General features: G+C 38.6%; 1 protein-coding gene across 18 annotated transcripts in view; it reads left to right on the top strand.

The window, feature by feature from the left end:
• The window catches only part of LOC126183635 (CLIP-associating protein 1-B-like), a 764,859-nt gene that overhangs the window by 721,061 nt on the left and 19,982 nt on the right, over positions 1–23,816 (top strand). For 14 of the 18 annotated variants that reach the window (XM_049925777.1, XM_049925773.1, XM_049925771.1 and 11 more), the window contains 3 exons: positions 2,212–2,369; positions 9,870–10,056; positions 20,856–20,907. The exons of 2 other annotated variants lie outside the window; for them this stretch is intronic. In XM_049925777.1, the coding sequence (XP_049781734.1) occupies positions 2,212–2,369; positions 9,870–10,056; positions 20,856–20,907 (397 nt within the window). The remainder of the gene's footprint in view (positions 1–2,211; positions 2,370–9,869; positions 10,057–20,855; positions 20,908–23,816) is intronic. 2 more of the 18 variants (XM_049925770.1, XM_049925760.1) reach the window with 2 other exon arrangements.

Below are 23,816 nucleotides of genomic sequence, written 5' to 3' on the forward strand. Positions count from 1 at the left end.
CGACATCCTCCTGAGTAGTCCCCGCCCGGAGATCCGAATGGGGGACTATTTTACCTCCGGAATATTTTACCCAAGAGGACGCTATCATCATTTAATCATACAGTAAAGCTGCATGCCCTCGGGAAAAATTACGGCGGTAGTTTCCCCTTGCTTTCAGCCGTTCGCAGTACCAGCACAGCAAGGCCGTTTTGGTTATTGTTACAAGGCCAGATCAGTCAATCATCCAGACTGTTGCCCTTGCAACTACTGAAAAGGCTGCTGCCCCTCTTCAGGAACCACACGTTTGTCTGGCCTCTCAACAGATACCCCTCCGTTGTGGTTGTTCCTACAGTACGGCTATCTGTATCGCTGAGGCACGCAAGCCTCCCCACCAACGGCAAGGTCCATGGTTCATGGGGGGGACTGAGATGACTATTTTTGTGAAAACCATCAGTGAACATTGTGTTAATACATTGCCAGTATAATAATGTCATGTGACGAGGGCCTCCCGTCGGGTAGACTGTTCGCCTGGTGCAAGTCTTTCGAGTTGATGCCACTTCAGCGACTTGCGTGTCGATGTGGATGAAATAATGATGATGATTAGGACAACACAACACCCGGTCCCTGAGCGGAGAAAACCTCCGACCCAGCCGGGAATCGAACCCGGACCCTTTGGATTGACATTCTGTCGCACTGACCACTCAGCTACCGGGGGCGGACATTGCCAGTTATTGTACTTTCTGTAATTTTGTGTTGTATGAAACATCTTGATTCCTGCAGTGATTCAAGCAACAATGTAGAAATCTTTTTTACCATTACTTTTATATTTGGCAAGCCACAAATCATGCATGGCAGGTTTTCCTTATAACTAGTATCACTAGTATCACTTCCACCTGCCCCACCTTGTTCACAATCAAGTTTAATATGATGTGGGAGAAGAATGAGACCCCCACCACTTGTCTGTTACCTCCAGTAATTGTTTGTTGCTGACTCCAGTGACAATGTCGAAGTCAAAGCTCAGTGTTCTGCTCTCCCGGCCTTTTTTGTCAGCTCTCCTGACCTTGGAGCCACTACTTCTCACTCCAGTAGCTCCTCAGTTGGTATCATGAAGCTGAGTGCTCCCCATTTCAGTCCTCATACTAAGGAAAAATCCCAGCAGTACCAGAAATTGAACCCAAGTTGTCCACATAGCAGCCAGAGCTATCGAGATAGACACCAGGGCAATATGATCAACACAGTTTATAGTAGTATGTTACGAGAATTTTCTAGAAAAACACATTACACAAAATTATTTTGTTCCATAGTTAAAGAGGTTCAGAAAGATGTAGAAAAAGTTTTGTTTTTTTTTTTTTTTTTTGTGATTGGAGTGATTCAGTAGGGTAAGCTGTTGGTTGTAGTTTGTTGCTGTCGCACTCAGTCTTATTGTAGCATGGCAGCTATGAAATCTGTATATCTTTATGGAGACAAGTTCTTTACTAAAGGCAGTAATCTCTAAGTTCATTACTATTGATCAAATGCAGTCCTAAGAAATCAAACCAAAATTATGCCATTTATTACATAATGATATTACACATGTACACAATTTATACCTGAGAAGAACAGTGTTGTGTTTTATGCAAAACTTTAACATTTTTTGCTCATCTCTCATTTTTTTGTTTCTTTTCATTTCCCCCTCCCTCCACCAAATAATTGTATTTTTTCCCATTAAATAGTGAAATATTGCTGAAATGTTCAATCTAATTTGTAATCAACTGTCCTTAACTGTCGTTGAATCCTATGTTCTACACTCCTGCTTGAAAATATAATACATATAAATTAAACAGTGGCCAATATGTGCTTCAACAATTGGTCAGTTTTGTATCCTCATGTTTCTGGCCTCACACCTTAATGTGGTCTTTGAACTTTGTTTGGATTAGAGTACAGTGTGCAATTAAATGGTTTGCTAGTGTATCAATTGTCATGTGAGTGAGCTATGAAGTAGTAGACAGTTCATTCAAGTCCATCACATGAAATGTGTAATAGAAGTAAAACTCAGTCACTAACAGTATCATCACTGTTGTTATCAGTAGTAGTAGTATAACTTTTAGTTGTAGTGGTGGTGGTGGTTCTGGTTGTAGTTGGAGGAGGATAAAGAGAGTTGTAGAACTAGAGAGATTAAATTTGAATCATGTGAGAAATGTTAATGTAAGTACACTTTGACAATAGCAAAATCAAATGCATTTAATTGTACAGGAAACAGCAGCAAGCCTTGTAAATAGCCATGTAAGGCGCAGTAGCACGGGAAGTTCGCCCCCATCACCATCACCACATGTTCAGTCTCCAGCAACTCCACAGTCTAGGCCTTCTCTGGAGATGGATGAGGGAAGTCTCAATCCAGAAGAAGTGTACAGGTAACTAGAACCTCTTTTGTTGACATTTCTTTGTTCTGAGTCTATGAAGCCTTAATTATTATTTATTTATTCAAATCAGAAACAAAACCATACATGGTTATTACCATTAAAAACAAATGAAAGAATAACTGCTCTTTAGTTTCACTCAGACTCACAAACAGATCTTCTTCCATGCAAGGTGCAGGCCACAGTTGGTAATCCAGTAGATGCTCCAAGTTCTGTGGTAATTGCAAAAGGTAGAAAAGGAAAAAGATGGTGCATGGCTAGCCCACCATTCGTAGCTATAAATGCCTAATTTTGATTGAAAACATTGCTGGCCAGAGTGACCTTACAGTTCTAGGCGCTACAGTCTGGAACCGAGCGACCGCTACGGTCGCAGGTTCAAATCCTGCCTCGGGCATGGATGTGTGTGCTGTCCTTAGGTTAGTTAGGTTTAATTAGTTTGAAGTTCTAGGCGACTGATGACCTCAGAAGTTAAGTCGCATAGTGCTCAGAGCAATTTGATTGAAAACATTGTGTGTTGATTGACCAGTACCATGTAAAGCAGCTTGTGTGCTTTGAATTAGAAATGAACAAGATTTTGAGAAGTGCTATGAGAGATCTACAGAAAAGTAAATGACTGAAAAACCCCTAAACTTTTGGCAAGAACTTTCAACAATACTTGCTTTTGATTTATTCCTTTATTTTCTCATTCATTTCAGTACTCCCTCTTCGTCTTTACTCCTCTTCATTGAGTTTCATTTTTAATGTGTGAATAATAACCACTGGTTTTGTTTCTTCTGTGATATTCATAGTGCTTAACAGAAATAAGCAAATTTTTCAATTTTACCTGTAGTCTTCAGAATGTATTTTTATGATACTAGTAATAACAAATCTCTGTGGCGAGTGTCCATTGAGATGAAGCATTGTGTAAATTAAAACTGTTTTCTGGGCTAGAAATACATTTCCACATTTCACATAATGTAGCACTACTACACAAGATGTTGCATTGTTATGTAAGAACTTCGTAAAGTTTGTTCAACATGTCATCCCACACTAAGACCATTGCGAAACAAGAGTGGCACATTGTCAGAACAGAATTCAGGTCCCAGTTTTCCTGCAGACGCGGTTGCGCTACGTTACGAATAACAGATGTAACATACTGTGTGAGTGAAATAGCACGGTAACTGGAGACGTCCTCCAAAGTTGAAGTACATGCAACAGTAAGATCGTTGCAGGCAAAACATGTACTTCTCGTAATTCCCAAAGTGATAATTCACCACTCACCCAATGTACAAAATACTCTGGCCCATTCTTATGACACAGCTACTCTTAACCCTGGCCACATGTGTCATACTCTTGTGGAAGACAAAATTTCTAAATATGTCCAGTGCACCACAGCACATCGTATTCAAGACCTATCACCTGTGAAAGCAGTCATGTTATTTACTGCTCCATTGTAACTTTTATGTGGATATGATTACCTACCAGTTATCTACCCGAATGAATGGCCACTGTGAAAATGTGTCCAAGAGCAGAGTTAACCACCCAGTTGTGGAACACACTGCTGAGCACAACATGCTCGATGTCAGTGGCTGCTGAACAATCCATGTCCCTCCTCCCCCAATGTCAGCTTCTCTGTACTGCATAGACAGACAATGTCCTTATACATCCTTCTATCCTTCAGTCCTCTTGGCTTATCCTGTCATGTTACTGCACCTCCCTCCCAGCTGTCAGCCACCCTCACCACCAACCCTTCCTCCTCTTCCCCACCAACCCTTCCCCCTCTCCACCTTCTTTTTCCCTTTCCTTACTAGACCTGATACAACCCCTTGCCCAAGTCGAGCTGCAGTGCCAGTACATGTAGTTGGGCGGTACAGTATACACCTGCAGGTGTATGTATATGTGTATTCTGCACTAGTTAGCTTTGTAGACAGACATCGTCCAAGCTCAGCAACATTGTTAGTCTTGTTTTTGTGCCTTCAATCACTCGACACCAGAACTATACGGTGAGATGTTAGCTTTACCCATTTCAGTATTTATATTGCACCAAGGAATTTCCGTTACATGTAGCACAAGTTTAAAACATTTGAGTGGAATGTAGTTCAAACTCCTTTTTGGTTATTCTGATTTGGATTTCTTGTAAATCTCTTGCGGCAGAGGATTTTAACCTAATTGGTCCTGCTCTTGCCCACCCACACGTGGAGGGGTTTGAAATTTTGTAACCCTATTTAAAATGCAGTGCAGTATCACATGTCAGTGTAAAATACATTTAAGACTACAGATTCAAAACGATTCACAAAATCAAATTTTTCATTTCCTATTTTTCTAGGAATCTGTATCTGAATGTCTTCAGAGCTGAAAATCACAGTTTATGAACATTTCAAAATAAATTTATTGCCTTTTGGCTTTCTCTGTTACTTGTCCTTGGAGTTACATACAAATATTTTTAGAGTTCAGAGATCAAGTATAAACAGTGTTACAAGCTTTTCACTTTGACATTGGTTCTTACAGGTAACCAGAATGAATTGGTGTGAACAATTTCAAATTATTGTGAAGCTAAATTCAAACTTACAGATGATCATGTCTGTTTTCAGAACAGACTCCCCCCACCCTCCCACCCCCTTACAGTCATCCCAATGTTGGTAAATATAATAGTTAGTCATTATGAAAGTTCTGTTTAAAGTATTACAGTATCTTTTAAATACATTTTGTGACAACCCAAAGAAGAATTGTAATTCTGCATTGCATGAATGTCCCTGAGACATAGAACTGATACAATCCATCCAAAAGATATTGGGAAGCAGAACTGTCATTCAGCAGTTCTGTTGATGAATTAGGCACATTTTGCAAATTTTTGTGAGCAGAGGAAAAATATTATTTTAAAAATGAAGCATTCAGCAGCTATGTTTCAGCCCAAAGTGAAAATCAAACTATAATGGTGTACTCTGAGGTGACAGAAGTCATGGGATAGCGATATGCACATATATATATGCACATGGCAGTAGTGTTGGGTCCACGAGGTACGGAGGTATGGCGGTAGTATCGGGTCCACAGGGTAGGAAAGGGCTGTGTATTGACAGAGGTGTTTTTTGCATCCAGATGATTTATGTGGAAATGTTTCTGAATGTGACTGTGGCCTCATGATGGGAATTGACAGACTGTGAGCGCCAAATGGTAGTTGGAGTTAGATGTCCTGGGGCATTCCATTTTGGAAATCATTAGCAAATTCACTATTCAAAGATCCACAGTGTCAAGAGGGTGCTGAGCAGCAGTGTTTGTGTAGAGTTGTCAGTGCTGACAGGCAAGCAACACTGCAAGAAATAACCACAGAAATCAATGTGGGACGTACGATGAACGTGTCCATTAAGACAGCACAACAAAATTTGGCATTAATGGGCTAAGGCAGCAGACAACTGATTAGAGTGCCTTTGCTAGCAGCACGTCATCACAATCATCGTGTCTTCTGGACTCGTGACCATTCCAGTTGGGCCCTAGATTATTGGAAAACAGTGACCTGATTAGATGAGTCTCAATTTCAGCTGATGAAAGCCGATTGTAGGGTTTGAGTGTGGCAGAGACCCAGCAAAGCTATGGACCTGTATTGTCAACAAGGCCCTACAAGGTTGCTTTGTAATGAGGTGGGCTATGCGTACATGGAATGGACTGGGTCCTCCAGTCCAACTGAACCAATAATTGACAGGGAATGGTTGTGTTACGAGACTATTTGCAGTCGCCCATGGGCTTGATGTTCCGAAACAACAATGAAATTTTCATGGTTGACAGTGCGCCATGACGCCAGGCCACAGTTGTTTGTTCTTGGTTTGAAGAACAGTCTGGAAAATTTGAGCGAATGATTCGGCCAACCAGATAGCCTGACACGAATCCCATTGAGCATTTATGGAACATAATCAGCAAATCAGTTCATGCACAGAATCCTGCAATGGCGACACTTTCGCAATTATAAATGGCTATAGAGGCAGCATGGCTCAGTATTTCTGCAGGGGATTTCCAACAACCTGCAGGTCGAGTTGCTGCACTACACCAGGCAAAAAAAAAAAAAAAAAAAAAAAAAAAAAAAAAAAAAAAAAAGGCCCAATACGATATTAGAAAGTATCCCACTACTTTTGTCACCTCAATTTAATATCAAGTTCCAGAGTTTTCAACTGGGTGAGCTTGTCAAATAAGTGCTGGAAATAGCTGTATTTTGCCCAGATACATTTATATGTGTGATATCTACTAACTAATGTGTGTTGCACAAACTGATTGTTGTGATCATATCAGTGAAAACAAGTTTATTACTCTCTTTTTGTTCGGGAGGACGACGGTTCAATCCCGTCTCCGGCCATCCTGATTTAGGTTTTCCGTGATTTCCCTAAATCGCTACAGGCAAATGCCGGGATGGTTCCTTTGACAGGGCACGGCCGATTTCCTTCCCTATCCTTCCCTCACCCGAGCTTGCGCTCCGTCTCTAATGACCTCGTTGTCGACGGGACGTTAAACACTAATATCCTCCTCCTCTCTTTTTGTCACTATTCAAAAGATCCAATTTTTTACCGTGTGTAATCATTAGTATGAATATTGACAACCATATATTGAAATTTCATTTCCTCTGTTGTATCTTCAGTCTTCTTACGAAGCAGACATGCTTTACCTTTTGTGTGGGATGTTTGTTACAGTTATTTACTGACATGCATTGGGGTGTTTTTCCGCTCTTCCAGAGAATCTTTTAAGTGTAGCTTTTGAAATCCCTAGATGGTTATGCAATGTCTATAGAACATTTTCCATAGAAATTGGAAGGTAGTACTTACATACATGCAGGAAGATAAGAGCTAAAACTAGCAGTGTTTCGCAAGTGTTGACCATTTTGTATAGATTAACTAAAACGAGAACCAGTTTGGCACAGGTGTCACTGTTCCGGAGTGTACATGTCCATGTGGAAATTTGTGTGTTCTTCATTGACTCACAAACCACTGATGTGGGTGATGGCAATAGTATTACCTAATTGACCCTGTAGGTTAGTTTCCACACATTTGCATCAGTTGGAAACAGCACACACTGGGAATACAATGGTTTGTAAAGTACTATGTGTTGTGTTCCTACCATGACTGAAAGCAGTTTTCATGGCTATAGGGTGGACACTAATACTGGCAGTTATTAGAACCAGGAAGAACAGATAAGCAGTCGATATCATCCTTTTTAGACAGAGGTGACATCATTTAGTTCCAGTATGATGAACGTAGAGGATTTATGGGCAAAGTTTAAACGGATTGTAAATTACACTGTGGAGAAATTTGTGCCAGTAAATGGATTAAGCAAGCAAAAGACCCACCTTCATTTAGCAACGAAATTCAGAAAAGTCTGAGAGAGCAAAGGCTATTGCACTCTTGATTCAAAAGAGACTGTGCAAATGATGACAGGAAAAAGTTAGTAGAAATTTGTGCAGCTATAAAAAGTTTGATGTGCGTGGCATACAAAGTCTACCACCTCCATACCTTAGCAAAAGATCTTGACGAGAACGCCAACAATTCTGGTCCTACATAAAATCATGTAGCAGATCTAAGGCTTCTATCTAGGCACTCATTGATAAGTCTGGTGTATTTATAGTGAATCTCTTGTTTGCACGAAGTCCCAAGTGGCTGGAATTTGTGCAAGTGACTCCTGTATATGACAAGGGTAAAAGAACGTACTGAAAAACTTACAGACCAATATCCTTAACATCAGTGTGCTGCAGAAATCTTGAACATATTCTTATTTCAAATATAATACATTTCCTCCAGACTGAAGAGATTTTGTCCACAAATTAGCATGGTTTTAGGAAGCATCCCTCATGAGAGCTCAGCTTGCCCTTTTCTCATGTGATATCCTGCAAACTATGGATGAAGGGCAACTAGCAGATTCCATAGTCCCAGATTTCTGAAAAGCATTTGATGCAGTGCACCACTACAGACTATTAACGAAGGTATGAGCATACTGAATAGGTTTCCAAATATGTGGGTGGCACAAACACTTCTTAAATAACAGAAGCCAGTGTGTTGTCCTCGATGGCGAGTATTCATCAGAGAAAAAGTTATTGCCAGGAGTGCCCCAGGGAATTGTGCTGGACCGCTTTTATTTTCTATATACACAAATGATCTGTGGACATGGTCAGTGGAAATTTAGGGCTGTTTGCTAATGACACTGTGACGTATGGGAAGGATACAAGTTGGCTTAGACAAAATTTCTAGTTGGTGTGATAATAGCAGTTTGCTCTAAATGTAGAAAAATTTAAGTTAATGCAGATGAGTAGGAGAAACAAACCCTTAATGTTCTAATGTAGCATTAGTAGTGTGCTACTTGACGCAGTCACATCGATTAAATGTGTAGGCGCAACGGTGCAAAGTGATGTAAAATGTAACGAGCGCATAAGGGCAGTAGTAGGAAAGGCGAGTGAGTGACTTGAATTTATTGGGAGAATTTTAGGAAAGTGTGGTTCACCTGTAGAAGAGACCACATATAGGACACAAGTGTGACTCCACAGAACAACCACAGAAATACAGAATTATAGTTTTGTTGATGGCCTCAGTTCTGTGAAAATGCTGGATAAAGAACGAGAAACTACATCACATGATTCTGGCATCAGTCAGATGACATGCAGTATGGAGAAATTAGAAGAACAAATGGAACTGCTTTGAGTATTTGAGGTCCGCATCAGGTTGCATTAAAAGAAAACTTTGATGCAATTCAAAGGCAAGCTGCTAGTTACCGGTAGGTTCGAACAACACGCAAGTGTTACGGAGACACTTTGGAAACTCAAATGTGGGTACATGCAGGGAAGACAACATTCTTTTCAAGGAACACCATTGAGAAAATCTGGAGAACTGGTGTTGGAAGCAGACTGTAGAATGAGTTAACTGCCGCCAACATACACTGCATGCAAGGACCATGTAGGGAAGATGCAAGAAATTAAGGCTCGTGCAGAGTCATACAAATACTTGTTGTAGCACTCTGTTTGCTAGTGGAACAGAAAAGGAAGTGACTATTAGTGGTACAGGGCATCCTCTGTCAAGCACTGTTTGGTGGCTTGCTGAGTGCATATGTAGAGGTAGATGTAGAAGGCAAGTAAAATGTGTAGAATAATGACTAAGGTGGTCTGTATGCCATGTATTAGGTCTCTGTAAGAAACAAAGGAAAGTGATGCCGTGGTTGAGGTGTTCACCTCACCTTCAGGAGTGGGCTTTGTGTTCCTATCCCACAAACTTGATGATTTGCATTTTTCATTGTTTTTTTTTTTAAATAATTGCAGATAAATGCCAGAATGGTTCCTTAAACAGTCCATGGTTACTTTCCTTTTAATCCTCTTCTAGCTGGTTTAGTATCCCTCTTGAACTCCAACCCTCCTACATGAGTGGTCTGCAAGTAACGATTTACATAAATAGCAGGTCGGTATTTAATTTTTTTTTTAAATCAATATACTGCGGGGTTTCTACCTTTCAAATTTATTTTCTAACTTTCTGTTAATTAGGAATCTTTGTTTTGCAGGTCACTCCACAGAACAACCACAGAAATACAGAATTATAGTTTTGATGGTGGCCTCAGTTCTGTGAAAATGCTGGATAAGGAACGAGAAACTACATCACATGATTCTGGCATCAGTCAGATGTCGTGCGGTATGGAGAAATTAGAAGAACAAATGGAACATCTTCTGTCAATTAGTAGAGAACCTACAGTAAGTATTTAATAACTAACTCAAAGTTCTGAGCTTTATTAGAGATATTGTTCGATGACTGGATGGATAAATAGAAAATTTGCTTCAGCCAGATTAGTAGAACCAGTGACACACAATACACAATGGAAACAAGAAATATCCCAGTCTGTGAAGCATATTGTGTGGAATAGCATACCTTATCAGGAAACTTTAAGATACAGTTCCAGTTTAGTGTGTGAAATGACTTAAGTTGCACAGTTGTAGTCACTTTACTATCAAATGGGACTTCTGTTAGTAACTCAGTGGAATCCTTTCTGGTAGTGCAGGCGCACAGCAGTGGCAACTCCCAGGGAGGCAGCTATAGCTGTGCAATTTTCCTGCTCTGCAAAGCAGTTCATTTGTAACAGCTGTGTGCAGTTGGAAGTACTGTCATTGCAGCTTGTCTTAGTCTGTGGCAGCTCAAAATGAATGATTCACAACCCATCGAATTAGCATGAGAACATCAAAGCTTGTTTATCTCCAAACACTATGAATACAAACATAGCAGTAGTGGTTGGTGTTGTTGTAGTTGAGAATATGTCAGTACAGATCATTTCACTGAATTCCTTCGTGGTGCATCTTTATTAGAGTTTTTTGTGGTTCCTACTTGGAACATATCCTACAATGAATCTGAAAACCTAAATCCCTGGGTGATGAGCTATTAACAGTCAAACTAGATTAGTATAACCAGTCCTAATATGGATTTTGATCTGCACTAAAAAACACTACTGAAGCCTACATATCTTAATGGCAGAACTGAAAATATCTTTAAAAACTATGGAGGAAAGGCATCTGATGTCTCTTAAGACATACTCAGTATACACTGACGACACAAAACATTAGGATCACTGCCCACCATGAGACTGAATGACACCTGCTTGTGGTGTAGGCATGTGATACAGTAAGGAAAGTATATCAGTGGAGAGCAGAGGTGAAAGGGGAAGCGTTTTAGTGACAATATTATCTGCAAATTGGGAAATCCACTAACATTAACAACTTTCACAGTGAAGTTCGTTGGCTGTTCATGTGCTGCTACCATGAGTATGTATGGAAGGTGGTTGAAGGATAGTGAAACCATGAGTAGGCGACAAGCCTCATCGCCGAACATAGAGGTTGGAGGCTTGCCCACTTTGTAAACCAGGGTAGACAGTGATACATGCAAATCTGACTACAGAGTACAATGCTTCTGTAGATATGTGTGTTTTGGAGCACACCTTTGATGACCCCATGTTGACTCAACGAGATCATCAAGTTTGGACCGTAGATCATTGCAAGTGTGTCAACTGATTAAATGAATCACATTTCTTGTTACACCAGGTCAAAGGTTGTATTCTAGCATGCCACCGTCCAGGTGAACAGCTGCTTGAAATATGCAGTTGTCATAGTTCATTTTTGTATATGATCAGGCGCGTGCGTACACGGCTGCTTACACACACACACACACACACACACACATACACACACACAAACCACTTTTATAAGAAAAACTTGCATGTATGTGTATGATACTTCCATGCCTTCTGTTTGATACCACATATCATGAGAAATAGGCCTGAATTATTATTGAATGCTAACGACCTCTCAGTTATGGTGGCCGCGTCCTTTGCTGGCCTGATGGTATTCAAAAACAATGTTTTGACACACATTTTATGGAAAAAAGGTGTTTTTCTATTGGTAAGTTCATTGGGAGTAGGGCCATTGTATATTTGGCAAAGAATATTGTTTACAGTGCCAGGTTAGAAATACCATATTAATGTCCATATCAATTTCATTGACACTTGTTTTCAGACTGCAGGCAAAGAATATGTAGCAATTTCTAACATGCAGAAGAAAAAGTAAGAGCTTTAACGAATTTTTCCCTCTTTCCTGCCCACAAATGAGCTGTGGTATTTGCAACATTTCTCTGATTTTGGCTCTCTAATGCTGCTAAGTGAAGGAAATTATTTCATTAAACATGTGTATAGGTAAAGCAATGTTTTGTGGTTTGACAGTGTGACCACTGATGTGAATAAAAATGCCATTAATAATCACCTTTCAAAGAGATCAATCTAAAATGCTTGTAGACCTAATGTAACACTATGAAATACAACTACATAAATCAAGAGTACACTTGCAGTGGCGTGCTATTGATTGCTGAGAGTGCAGGTTCCTAAAGGCAAGTTCCTTTATATGCAGTGATCCAATTCAGGTGTTTTATGGACAACTAATGTCAGTGTTTTAAGATGCCAGTCAATACCCCTCCTCATTTATATTTTCATGTATGTCCCAAATTTTCCATTGTCACAAACAACATGGAAAGGACCATTACTATCTGCCAACACCATCACTGCCAATTATCTGCATCCAGTGTGTTGCGTCTACTCAGTCATGCAGTGCCTTCAGTAGATATGGGTGTAACTGCCTAAACAAGTGACTACAAGATATCTACTGCTGTGCTTCAGTGAGTGTAATAAGTTAAACTTAATCCCTTGAAAATGAGCTTCTATATCACTGTTGGCTGCCAATTATCAGCATGACCTTCCTTGACATTACCCTTTTTCCTGACTTTCAACAGTTGACTGGCATCTTTGAACAAATATGTTTGTTGTCACATGAAAGTTGATCTGTATCATTACATGAAATGTTAATCTTCAAGAAACATCAGTCTCAAAATATTTCCCCACCTCTGAAGAATTCCATTGCAATACTCAAAGGATTGTTATAGGTAGGAGGCTACACACGTCAGGTTATAACCAACTAGGTACACTTCCATCGTGGATGTACTCCACTTAGATTTTCGTATAGCCACAAAACCATTTTTGTGCAAGATAATTGTTCTTTTATACTCTAAATTATTTCTTTTAACACTGTCCCAAATATTTATAGTTCCTTCTGAAATATCCATCATTTACAACATCAGATGCAGTACTTAGATACATATGAATATTAAAAAATACTTTTTCTGTTCTGTAAAAACATTCATATTTTTCGTAATATTTAAGAAAAACAAATTCATTATATGATATGGAAGAGGTCTTAAGGGAAATTCTCCTCAGTTACTTGAGTCTTTGAAAATGGTAATTGGTATTAAATAGACAGTTATGGGGACACATGAAACAAAAGTTAGGCTAAAGTAACGCTTTGTTTGGAAATAATTGTTGTATTTACAAATGATTGCTTTGTTTACTTATAAGTAGAAGGTTTTGAAGTTGACACCAATTTTCCACATTTGCCTATGCTAGAGTATCATAATAACATTAATTTTTTCCTTACAAGGGTAGTTAGTTCACACAATCACAACGAGATGTCTGTACTCTGGGTAGAAATCTGTGATGTGGCGTCTCTTTGTTGTTGTTCCCATGTAGTAAAATGTGAGGATAGAAAAAAAAATTTTGATTTGTTATTAAGTACTTCATAAAGGGAGGTATGAAAGCAAAGGAAATTCATGCCAATTTTCAGAACACACAGGGAGACTGTGCATCTTAATTTTCAACTATTGCCAAGTGAAGAAATGAGTTTAAGTTTGGTCAAGACAGCTTAGATGATGATCCACTGTTTCAGATGTGCCACCATTTCAGAAATTACAGCAATAGTGCGTAGAATGCTCATGGAGGATCATCGATTGAAAGTGCAAGAAATTGCTGAAGCTTTAAGGATGTTATCTGAATGGGCACATCACATTTTAACAGTGGAATTGGGATATATGAAAATGATCTGCTGGACGAGTGCCTTGGCTCGTAATGCAGGTTCAGAAATGTATTAGAATGAAAATGTCTAAATATTGTTTGACCCTGTTCATAGCACTACTAAACCCCAGACACGAGACAACCATCAGAGCAGTAGAGACTTGTTGATTCACCACCACCGAAGAAAGCAAAAGCAATACAGTTGGGTGGTACGGTCATGTTGTCAGTTTTCTAGGATCCAAAAGGGATTCTGCTGATAGTTTATTTTCCAATTGGTCAAACAATTATGGAACAGTATTATGCTGACCTGGACCAACTACAGCAAAATATCCATGACAGAAGTCCAGGTTTGGCAAGGAAGAACATCATCTTTCATCAACACAAGCACCATTGAAATGGCAAAAATACACAAACTAAAATACTAAAATACAAATTGCTGCTAAACCCACCTTATTTGCTGGATTTGGCTCCATCAGTCTTTCTTCTCTTCCTCAAGCTCAAAACTTTCCTCAGTGGACAGACATTTTCTTCAAACAAAGGACTGACAGTTGAAGTTGATGGATATTTTGCAGAACTGAGATCAAGGCACTGACTGTTGCTGGGTCTAGTGCAGTAGTGTAAACAGAGACTCTATTGAAAAATAAAAAAGTGAGACAAGTCATTTCTTTCAATCCCATTCCAAGAACTTTTCAAGCTACCCTTGTGTTTCAAGTTTTTGGAGTACCAGTCAAAAAATTTGTAATCCTCAGGAGACATCACACTAATGCCATGTAACACTGTCTCTAACAATCATACGAGGTGGAATCTAAAATTTTCGGGACTATTGTCACCATCTGGAAAGTAGAAGAGTAGATCTTGGCCCCACTAGGTAGTGAGAGCTGCATATCTGATGAGTCAGTGTGCAGGGTGGCATTCAGCTGGGAGGATGTGTTGCATGTCCAAGTGATTTCCGTAATACTCCTGTGTTGGGTGTGTGATGATTTTACAATGGATCCGCAAGCAGAACAGCGCACGTGCATCAAATTCTGTGCGAATCTCAGGAAAAGTGCTTCGGAGACCCTTAGAATGATTCAACAAGTGTTTGGGGGACAGAGCATGAGCCGTACACATGTGTTTGAGTGGCATGCTCAGTTCAGGGCCAGCTGTACAGACGTCGAAGATGATGCTCACACTGGAAGGCCCATTAGTCGCACAATGCTAGACATTGTTGCCAAACTTCAACAACTGGTTCGTGCGAATCGATGTCGAACCATTCAAGACTTTGTAAATGAAGTGGGTATTGGTTATGGGACATGTAAACGAATGTTGACTGATGAATTGGGCATACATCGTGTCACCACAAAATTTGTGTCAAAGATTTTGATTGCTGATCAGAAGGCACAGTGTGCTGAAGTGTGCACAGACCTTTGTCAGACCGCATCTGGTGAACCAACCTATTTGTCACGGGTTATCACTAGTGACAACAGCTGGATTTACGACCCAGAGACAAAGCAACAATTGCCCCAGTGGAAGAGCCTGGGCTCTCCAAGACCCAAAAAAGCAAGACAGATGAAGAGCAAAGTGAAGAGCATGATCATCATTTTCTTTGATACGAAGGGAACTGAACACAAAGAATTCGTCCAACCCAACCAAACAGTGATTTCCATGTACTACTGTGACGTTTTGTGATTGCTCCATGAAAATGTGCGGCGATAGTGGCCCGAACGTTGGTGTCAAGGGAACTGACTCCTGCATCATGACAACACACCCTGTCATGCATCCTTGCTCACCAGGACCTTTTTGGCAAAAAACAACATGGCGGCACCACCCTATCCACCGTACTCGCCTGATTTGGCATGACTTTGCACGCTATTCCCAAAACTGAAACTCAAGTTGAAAGGCCGTCGGTTCGACACTCTAGAGAGGATTCAAGAAGCATCGCTGGCAGTGATAAACACCCTCAAAGAACAGAACTTCCAGAAAACGTTTGACCAGTGGCAGAATCGCTGGGACTGGTGTGTACGTGCTGATGGAAACTACTTCGAGGGTGGTGGTGACCATTATTCCAAAGGTAAGGTTTTCAACAGATGGCAGCACCAGACCCAAAATTTTGGATAGCACCTCGTAATAACCTTAGTTTATCAAGGAAGACAAAGCACTAGTTTGTCAAGGAAGAGGATCTACGAACTTCTTCAGATGTGTCTGCTAAAGCAAACTCATTGACGATGAGGTGCCATGGAGATACAGAATTGTGTAGATGTTGATTGCTACATTTTGCCTGTTGTTCAGAATAGTCCCAACATTTCTATTGGATTGCATTAGACTAGTTGGGTGCAGTAGTATGCATGAGTGTTCATCGAACCAGGAATGTTTGCAAGCAACCCTGGGAACACAGTTGTTGTCGTTTTGGAAGATGGAAGTGTTCACAGCATGACATCACAAAGACAGGGTAACACTTGGCCACCGAGAGTATTGAAGTAAACATCCTGGTTCATGTTCAAGGTAACATGAAGGAGAGGTGAGCTGCACGGAACTAGTCTACATACTGATGATTAAAACAACAAACAACATAAGTGCAAAAAATTAATTTTCTTACATTCGTTCATAAAAAATCTATTAGTGAATATACGCTATTTTATTAATTACACACACATTGAATAGAAAATCAATATAATGAAAGTTACGAAGTGCAACCTCCTCTCACCCCCCCCCCCCCCCCCCCCCCACCACACACACACACACACACACACACACACACACACTCTCTCTCTCTCTGTCTCGAAGGGACTTTTCATAGCAGAAATCCCTGTCTCTTCATCCTGATGTCAATTTCCATAGGAAGGCACGAGTCGTGCAGGTGTAGGAAAAAAGGAAATTTAGTACAACTGTGAATACAAAATTTATACTATTCCAAGAAAACAATGTTCAGCATTTGCACTAAGTTGACCCACACTCCATGCCTAATTAAAAAGTACAATAGACTTATTGCTTTGTTGTTAATGTTCCATTGTAATTAGCGGTGTCAACCAATTCTGCAGATTTTCTTTGTGAATCTGGCAATGCGATTTAGTATGGTTCACCATGACACCTTCCCAGATACTTTATTCCAACTGCTGCAGTGGCTCAAAACTTGGATACTATATGTCCGGAAATGTTTATCCAATAGACACATCACTTTATATAAATGATTTGACACACAGTTAGGCGTGTTTTTAATTTTTTATTTCTGGCCATCGAAAAGCCCTTCCACACTCTTGGCTTCCTTCCTTCTGCTTCCCTTTCAACACTGCACTCGCCACTTGGTGCTTCAAGGTCAAGGATGAATATTTGAAAATTGACTATGAACGAAATACTGTTCTGTGTGAGTGTTACAGTCATTTACATTTTTACATAGTATCATATTCTAATTTCTATTTAATATTTATTAATAACATTTGTTTATGTAGGTCTAAAGAAAGTAATGTTTTTTCCGTCATGACAATATCGATATTTTTCTATACACAGTTTCATCAAAAAATTTTAATTTTTCATAGTTACATTACCTTCAGTACAGTTGTTATACATGCATTTAAAGTAGTAACTGTTTACTTGGATTTCAGCCATTTCTTTTCTGTATAGTTTTGAGGAGAGCTGGGAGCAATTATCAAACAGTAAGCTTTTAGGTTTCCCCACATTTACAAAAAATACGTACTCAACATGTCTCTTCCCATTATTTTCTCATAGCATGCGCTTCTGTACTGTAACATCATTCCGGAAATTCCGACTTGCTTTTACAGCTTGTTCTTTATCAGAAGGTTTCTTCCTCCTCCTAACCTCTACGTCTTTAACAGCTTTTTATCTCTGCTGAACACATGCAGTCTTTTTAATTTAATCTTCTACAACACTGACTTGTGTTACTAATTTTTTTCGTGAGCTACTGTAACCTTTGCAAACATATCTTAATGTAAAGATGTTCCGTCTGCACTGAATACACATTCCGCCTCTTTTTTCCCTAGTATCTAGTTTGCTATCACTAATAGTTGGCTTCTTTATTCACATTGTGACATAACAAAACTAATAATTCTTTCAGTTTGTGTACCTTTTTCTTGAAATGTTTCTCTTCTATTACAAATCTGTCTGAATTTTACACATCTTCATCATTTTGAATCCACATTGATACTGTATTGTATTTTCAGGCAAAGCTGTTTCCCTACCACTTGATATGTACTCCTCCTCACTGTCACTAATATCCACTAATTATAGGCTTCTTTATTCATATGTTGCAAAGGGATTATAAATTCATCATTGATTTATGTATTCAGAGTATCTTATTCTAAACTTTGTTTGTCTTTCACATGTATGCTTAATGATAGTCATTGAAGGTTAATTGACGTATGTCTGCACAACTTCCAACAGTGTTTGTAACCTCACTTTTCAGAGTCATCACAGATCGTGTTGAATATGTACCAGAATGTTTCTCCCTTCATCTCAAATATTCGTAAAACTTGACTGGTAATTCCAGTAACTGAGGACGAAGTGTAAAGTACTCACCACTTTCTTTTTAATACATGTATAGCTCATTCACATGCCTTTGGCATCCTTTTAATAGCTAAAGCCACATGGTAGCACTTATCTCCAAGCACACAGGTGGGGGTGTATCCATCCCAACCTAAGAGGTTAAAGTATAACCTACTTCATAAATGGAATAGATTCTAATCTAACCTAACCTTCTTGATCCTGTCAAAAACTGACGAAGAAGATTGGATGCACTGTAACCAAGCAGTCGGCCAACGTTATTGGTCGATCTCTGTCAGTGGCCTATGATGACCGTTGTCAATACTGCTGTGAACGTACTGCTGTCAGAAATCATCCTCCCCCATTTCACCACGCATGCTTCTCCTGTGTTGTCACTACCATATGATGTGTGCACATTTCCCTCAATGCCCACCACACCAGAACTGGTCTGTTCATGATTAAGAGCATAAGCAGGTACAAGTGCTCATACTCAAAATGAGTGAATGTCTTATCCTCTGATATTTTGTTACACATTTGTGAGTTTTTACTCTTCAGTAATTCATTAATTGATTCAACTTACTCCTTGCTAATTGATTATATGTGACATAAACATCAGAGAATGCCTGCTTTCTAAAGTCCTGTGCACTTGTCTGTTCCAATAAAATTTTGATTCAACTTGCCAACTATTGACAGGAAATAATTAGTAAATAGGTTACACAACACTACATTCTGCCCTGCTACTTCTGTAACTACGGGTCTTACAGTTTTAATTTCATTCTGAGACCTGTCTGTTCTCTTCATATAATACATTATTTTAGCATGTTCAATTATATTCTTAAGTAATTTACAGTTTTGCCTGTAATAGTGTTCTGTAACTGGGCTGTGACTGTCTATATTACAATATAGCTCCCATTTTCTCTCTCTGTGTGTAATAATGCCATTGCTTGTCCAAACTTATTACTTATTAGTTCTGTATTTCTGCTTACAATTTATGAATGAAAAAGACCTAAATAATGCTGAAGTAAAGAATGTGCCAACTTCATATGAAACTGCAATGTAGGTGTTTATTTTCTTTGGTTGTGTTGCATTACTGTATTTCTGCCAGGAACTTTTCTGTTAAACAATGTGATTTTTAATTCATACACTATAATTCATGCAATTAACACAATAATGCAGCTCTTTCCATTGTCCTTGAATATAAAATTTGATGCTTTACAACTTTCATTCTATTGAAGCTTTTCTGTATGCTGTGTTAAATTATGAAATAGGACAAAACTTTTATAAAGAAATGAGATACACCCCCCTCTCCCCCACCTGCCCCCAAAAGCCCATATGTTTCCTGTACTACCGAGCCTAATTTGATGTATCAGTGACTGATTCACTTCAGTATTTGATGAGCTAAATTTGCTATAAAATTAACTGTGTGGGGTGCAGAGTCTTTGAATAACTCTAAAACTTTGTAAATAGCCCAAAATAAATTTTTGATGCCCTGACTTAACACATGTGGAAAATTGGCACAAACTTAAAAAGTCTCTCTCTCTCTCTCTCTCTCTCTCTCTCTCCCCCCCCCCCCCCCCTCTCTCTCTCCCCCCCTCTCTTTTCATGTTAATAAAACTTTGACCAGCTTTCTGTAAAGTATTATCAGCTACTGAGTTTCCTTTTGATGAAATTGTAATTTCAAACTGTTTGGAATTGTCACTGATTAAACTACATCTTTATTTAACTGGTTTCTCAGTGATTTTTTTAAGAGTTGGCCATAATACTTAACTTTCAAATTCCTTATTCATTGTTTTATTAAAAATAATGTTTACAGCGGTCCGTAGAACATAGAAATTGAACCAATAAGTTGTAACTTCACATTTGAGTGTGATTTGCATTTACACAGTGATTCTCAACATGCTACTGTGTGGAGGGAGCCAAAAACACTTTCTTATTAATTCAAGTCTGAAAAGTATCAGTATGGAGATGCAGGATTTTTGGTTTATGGTGGTACCCCCCTTGAATCCTGCTCACTCTTGTGCAGAAAAATGACTGCTCAGAAGTGGTGGTGTAGATCATTGTATTCAACAGTTTCCACAAGAATGACATGAAAGACGCATTTTCCAAAGTAATGATGTCTGTAGACAGGTAGACACCAAAAAATTTCTTAATTAGCCAATGCTTGGAGCAGCATAGTAACTGATTGCTGTTGTGGTTAACGATACGGTCATGCATAATAACTTTTAATTATTGAGTTTGCTGATATTTTTGGGGGTTACTTTTGTTGTCATTTGAGATTTTCATTATATTCATCAATTGTATGTGTGTCATACACATGCTATTTCAAATAAGCCAAGCAACAGATGATATCATTTTTCATTAATTGTGTGGTTCCCATTTAATTTAAAATGGACATTGTATCTTAACCACAAATGATACATCAGATAGGAATATTAGACTCATTTGAGCATAAATTATGTTATCAAGAGGTAGATGAAAATTCGCTTGACTGTACTGCAGTTTTTAACCGTTTTGAGTAGCTGCATATAAGGAGTAATTTATTAATATCGATCTACAACACCTTTTTCAAATTTTTTGGTAAAAGAACACATTTACAGTAGTTGAACATTAACTTATTATTGCTGTTTCCATTTTCTGTTGCAGAATTTGGATGGCCAAGATTCAGATCAAGATTACAAGAATATGCCATCGTCAGGTTTGTCACTTTAAAATAATTTCCATATAAAACTACGTGCTAAGTAAAATGTAATTTTACAGACATAGTAAAATCTTGAATTTCTATTGTAACAAATGATATTGCATTTGTTTTACATGGGAATTCTGTGTAAAGCTAAAAACAGTGTATGTGGCTTCATTCACAACTTCAATATTTTTACTTTTTTAATCAGTTTGGAAAGAGTTTACTTGGGTGTAATGCTGATAATTCATCCCCATCTGTTACTGTATTCTCTGATCCTATAAAGTCTGCTTACATCACAAATTCATGAACCTCAGAAGGAACCCACTCAGGTATGTAGACTGGGCATTTTAGAACTTCATACAAAAGTATTATTATTCATGCTCTGCAATGATCTAATTGTAAGTGGCACAAGTGTCCAGGTAAAGTTTCTAAGGCATTTAGAGATAAGATTGACAGTTTCATCATAGATGCTTTGATTTGAAGATCAGTCAGTCTTCATTTTGACCCCAAATGGAGGTGAGGTTTCTTGTATGCTTTATAAATGTGTATAAGAAAGTAAGGGAATTCAGAAATGCATTGCAATGGAAAGGAACCAGAATTAGCCACAAAATAATTTGCAAAACAATTGTGATTTAGACTGGAGATTATATTGATTTGATTTGCACAGTGAACCAGAAAAACAGCTCACTACATTTTGCACCAGAAATGAGTTTATTGTGCAGTTTCTCTCCCTGCCATTCCCTCGAAGTGCAGTAGGAGACCAGTTACTATAGCGGCTGTCACTAAAATAGACATCTCAAGGTCATCTCACCATCCTACAGCATTGCCAGTTAGTGATAATTTCAAAACCTTAGTAATTTTTTTTTTAGAGTTAGACATCTCTGTTTTTAGTCTAGAATATAATGGAGTTCTTCACAAAATAAAATTCTTCCCAGCAGCTACGAAAGAAAATAAATAAAAACTGATGTTAAAATAAGTTTTGAACAAAAGTATTTCTTTCCTTCAAGCTGCGGAAGAAAACAGAATCACTGACGTGTGTGAACAGAAAATAATGTATGAACATTCTCAAACTTTACAGATGCACGTGGTACATATTTTATCGTGAAAGTATTCAGAGATTAAAATAGAAAACTGTAACAGGTGTGAAACTGTTCAGCCAATGTAACGAAAAATATCGTCGGTGATAAATTTGTGTTCTGTTGGACCTAGTAGAAACTTCCAGTCAGAAAGTTGTTAAGAAAACTGTGAAATTAATTTTGGTAACATCTGTGACATTATTATTGTATCGTGTCACATAAGAATGCATTTTATTATGAGACACTCCATATGCGACAGCACGCAAGTGCATGTACACCGTCAACAGGATTTTAGTTCCGACAGGTCATCTTAATACAACCGAGAACATTCCCTACCTCCCAAAAAATTTGTATTTGCAGATTGTAATTCTTCTTTACTGCACCCATCACTTAAATTGCCGATATATGCTGTACAAAAATAATTGTAGATACTTTCAGGCCAATATTTCCATTTAAAACGAGCAAAATATATTTTTGCGTATGATTTTGTGAGACCCAAATTTTACTGCAGTATACTACAAGACTATTACCCTCAGCAGACAGTAAGTGTATTTTACACAAAATTTTGCTTTTGCTGCTGCAATGTCTCTACATTCAATTAAAAATTTTTGGCCATCATTGTACTTTCTGAGCCAAAAACAGAGTGAGTGGAGGTGACAAAGAGCAGATGTCTCTGAGACAGAATGATTTAATTTTTTCAAGGAGATCACTCTGTATTTTTCTAGCTGTCAGATTCTCTCCTCTGTTGTAGTATTAAAGTACAGTTCTACGCACTTAACATTTTGTCAAAATTGTGAAATTGTGTAGTTTCCATTTTCATTTACATGCTCATGTCTAGAGATTCTGCCATCTTCACTACACTGTTAATATGGGATACTGTCAATTTGGAATTATCACAAGGTTTTGTTGTCATTTTATGAACTTGCACAAAATTTATTTTATTCCTGGCTACTTCACTATTGGCCAGCCCAATGAAAAACCTTCAGTACGTTTGATATGACAACCTTGTCCTTCACGCACATTGACCTGTGTAGCCCCTTGCTACTGCATTACACTCAGCAATAAAACATGAGTGACAACACCTTTGTATGGAAGACGAAAAAAAAACAGTGGAAGAAAATTTCTGAAGTGTAAGAGAGAGGACAATGCAATAAGATGAAATACCAATGTGAACAAATTCGATTCATGTTTTGTGAAAAACTGTCATTGTTAATGAATGCAATAGTGAGAATCTTATTTTAAATGGCATTTAATGGCGAGTAAGCTAATTGTGACCACTTGTTACAGATTTATCAAATATCTAAGAGAAAATTTCATTCACAATCACCTGCTATAACGAAAATTAATAGGGGAAAAATTTAAATCAAGTAAGCTCTTTATGTAGCCTACAGTTACCTAAATTGGAGCATCTTTTGATTCTGTATCTTCAAATTCACTGTCACTTGTTTCTGCCAGGCGTTTATCTTCATAGGTTCCCCTATGCTGACTGTTAAACCATGGCTCACAAAATCAGCTTCTTGCACTGCTTCTGGATGTTTTCTGTACCTCACCCAGTCATGCTGAGTAACTTTGTAGAGAGGGTCATGTGTCAGATGGTTGACAGCAGCAAGTATGACAGTAGTGTGTGTGTGTGTGTGTGTGTGTGTGTGTGTGTGTGTCCGTCCAACCAGTTCTTGTCTAACCTGGAAGTATATCAGGTCAATAGGGTTATATTGGCAGTGATAGTGGCAAGCATACCATTTGGTGTCCCATTCCATTTGCCAGTTAATCAAATTCAGATGTCTTTTTGGACCTAGGATTTCTTTTACAGCCAGGAGTTCATCCTTCATTTCATTGATTGAAATGAAA

The sequence above is a fragment of the Schistocerca cancellata genome, chromosome 4 (assembly GCF_023864275.1).
Source record: "Schistocerca cancellata isolate TAMUIC-IGC-003103 chromosome 4, iqSchCanc2.1, whole genome shotgun sequence".
NCBI lineage: Eukaryota > Metazoa > Arthropoda > Insecta > Orthoptera > Acrididae > Schistocerca > Schistocerca cancellata.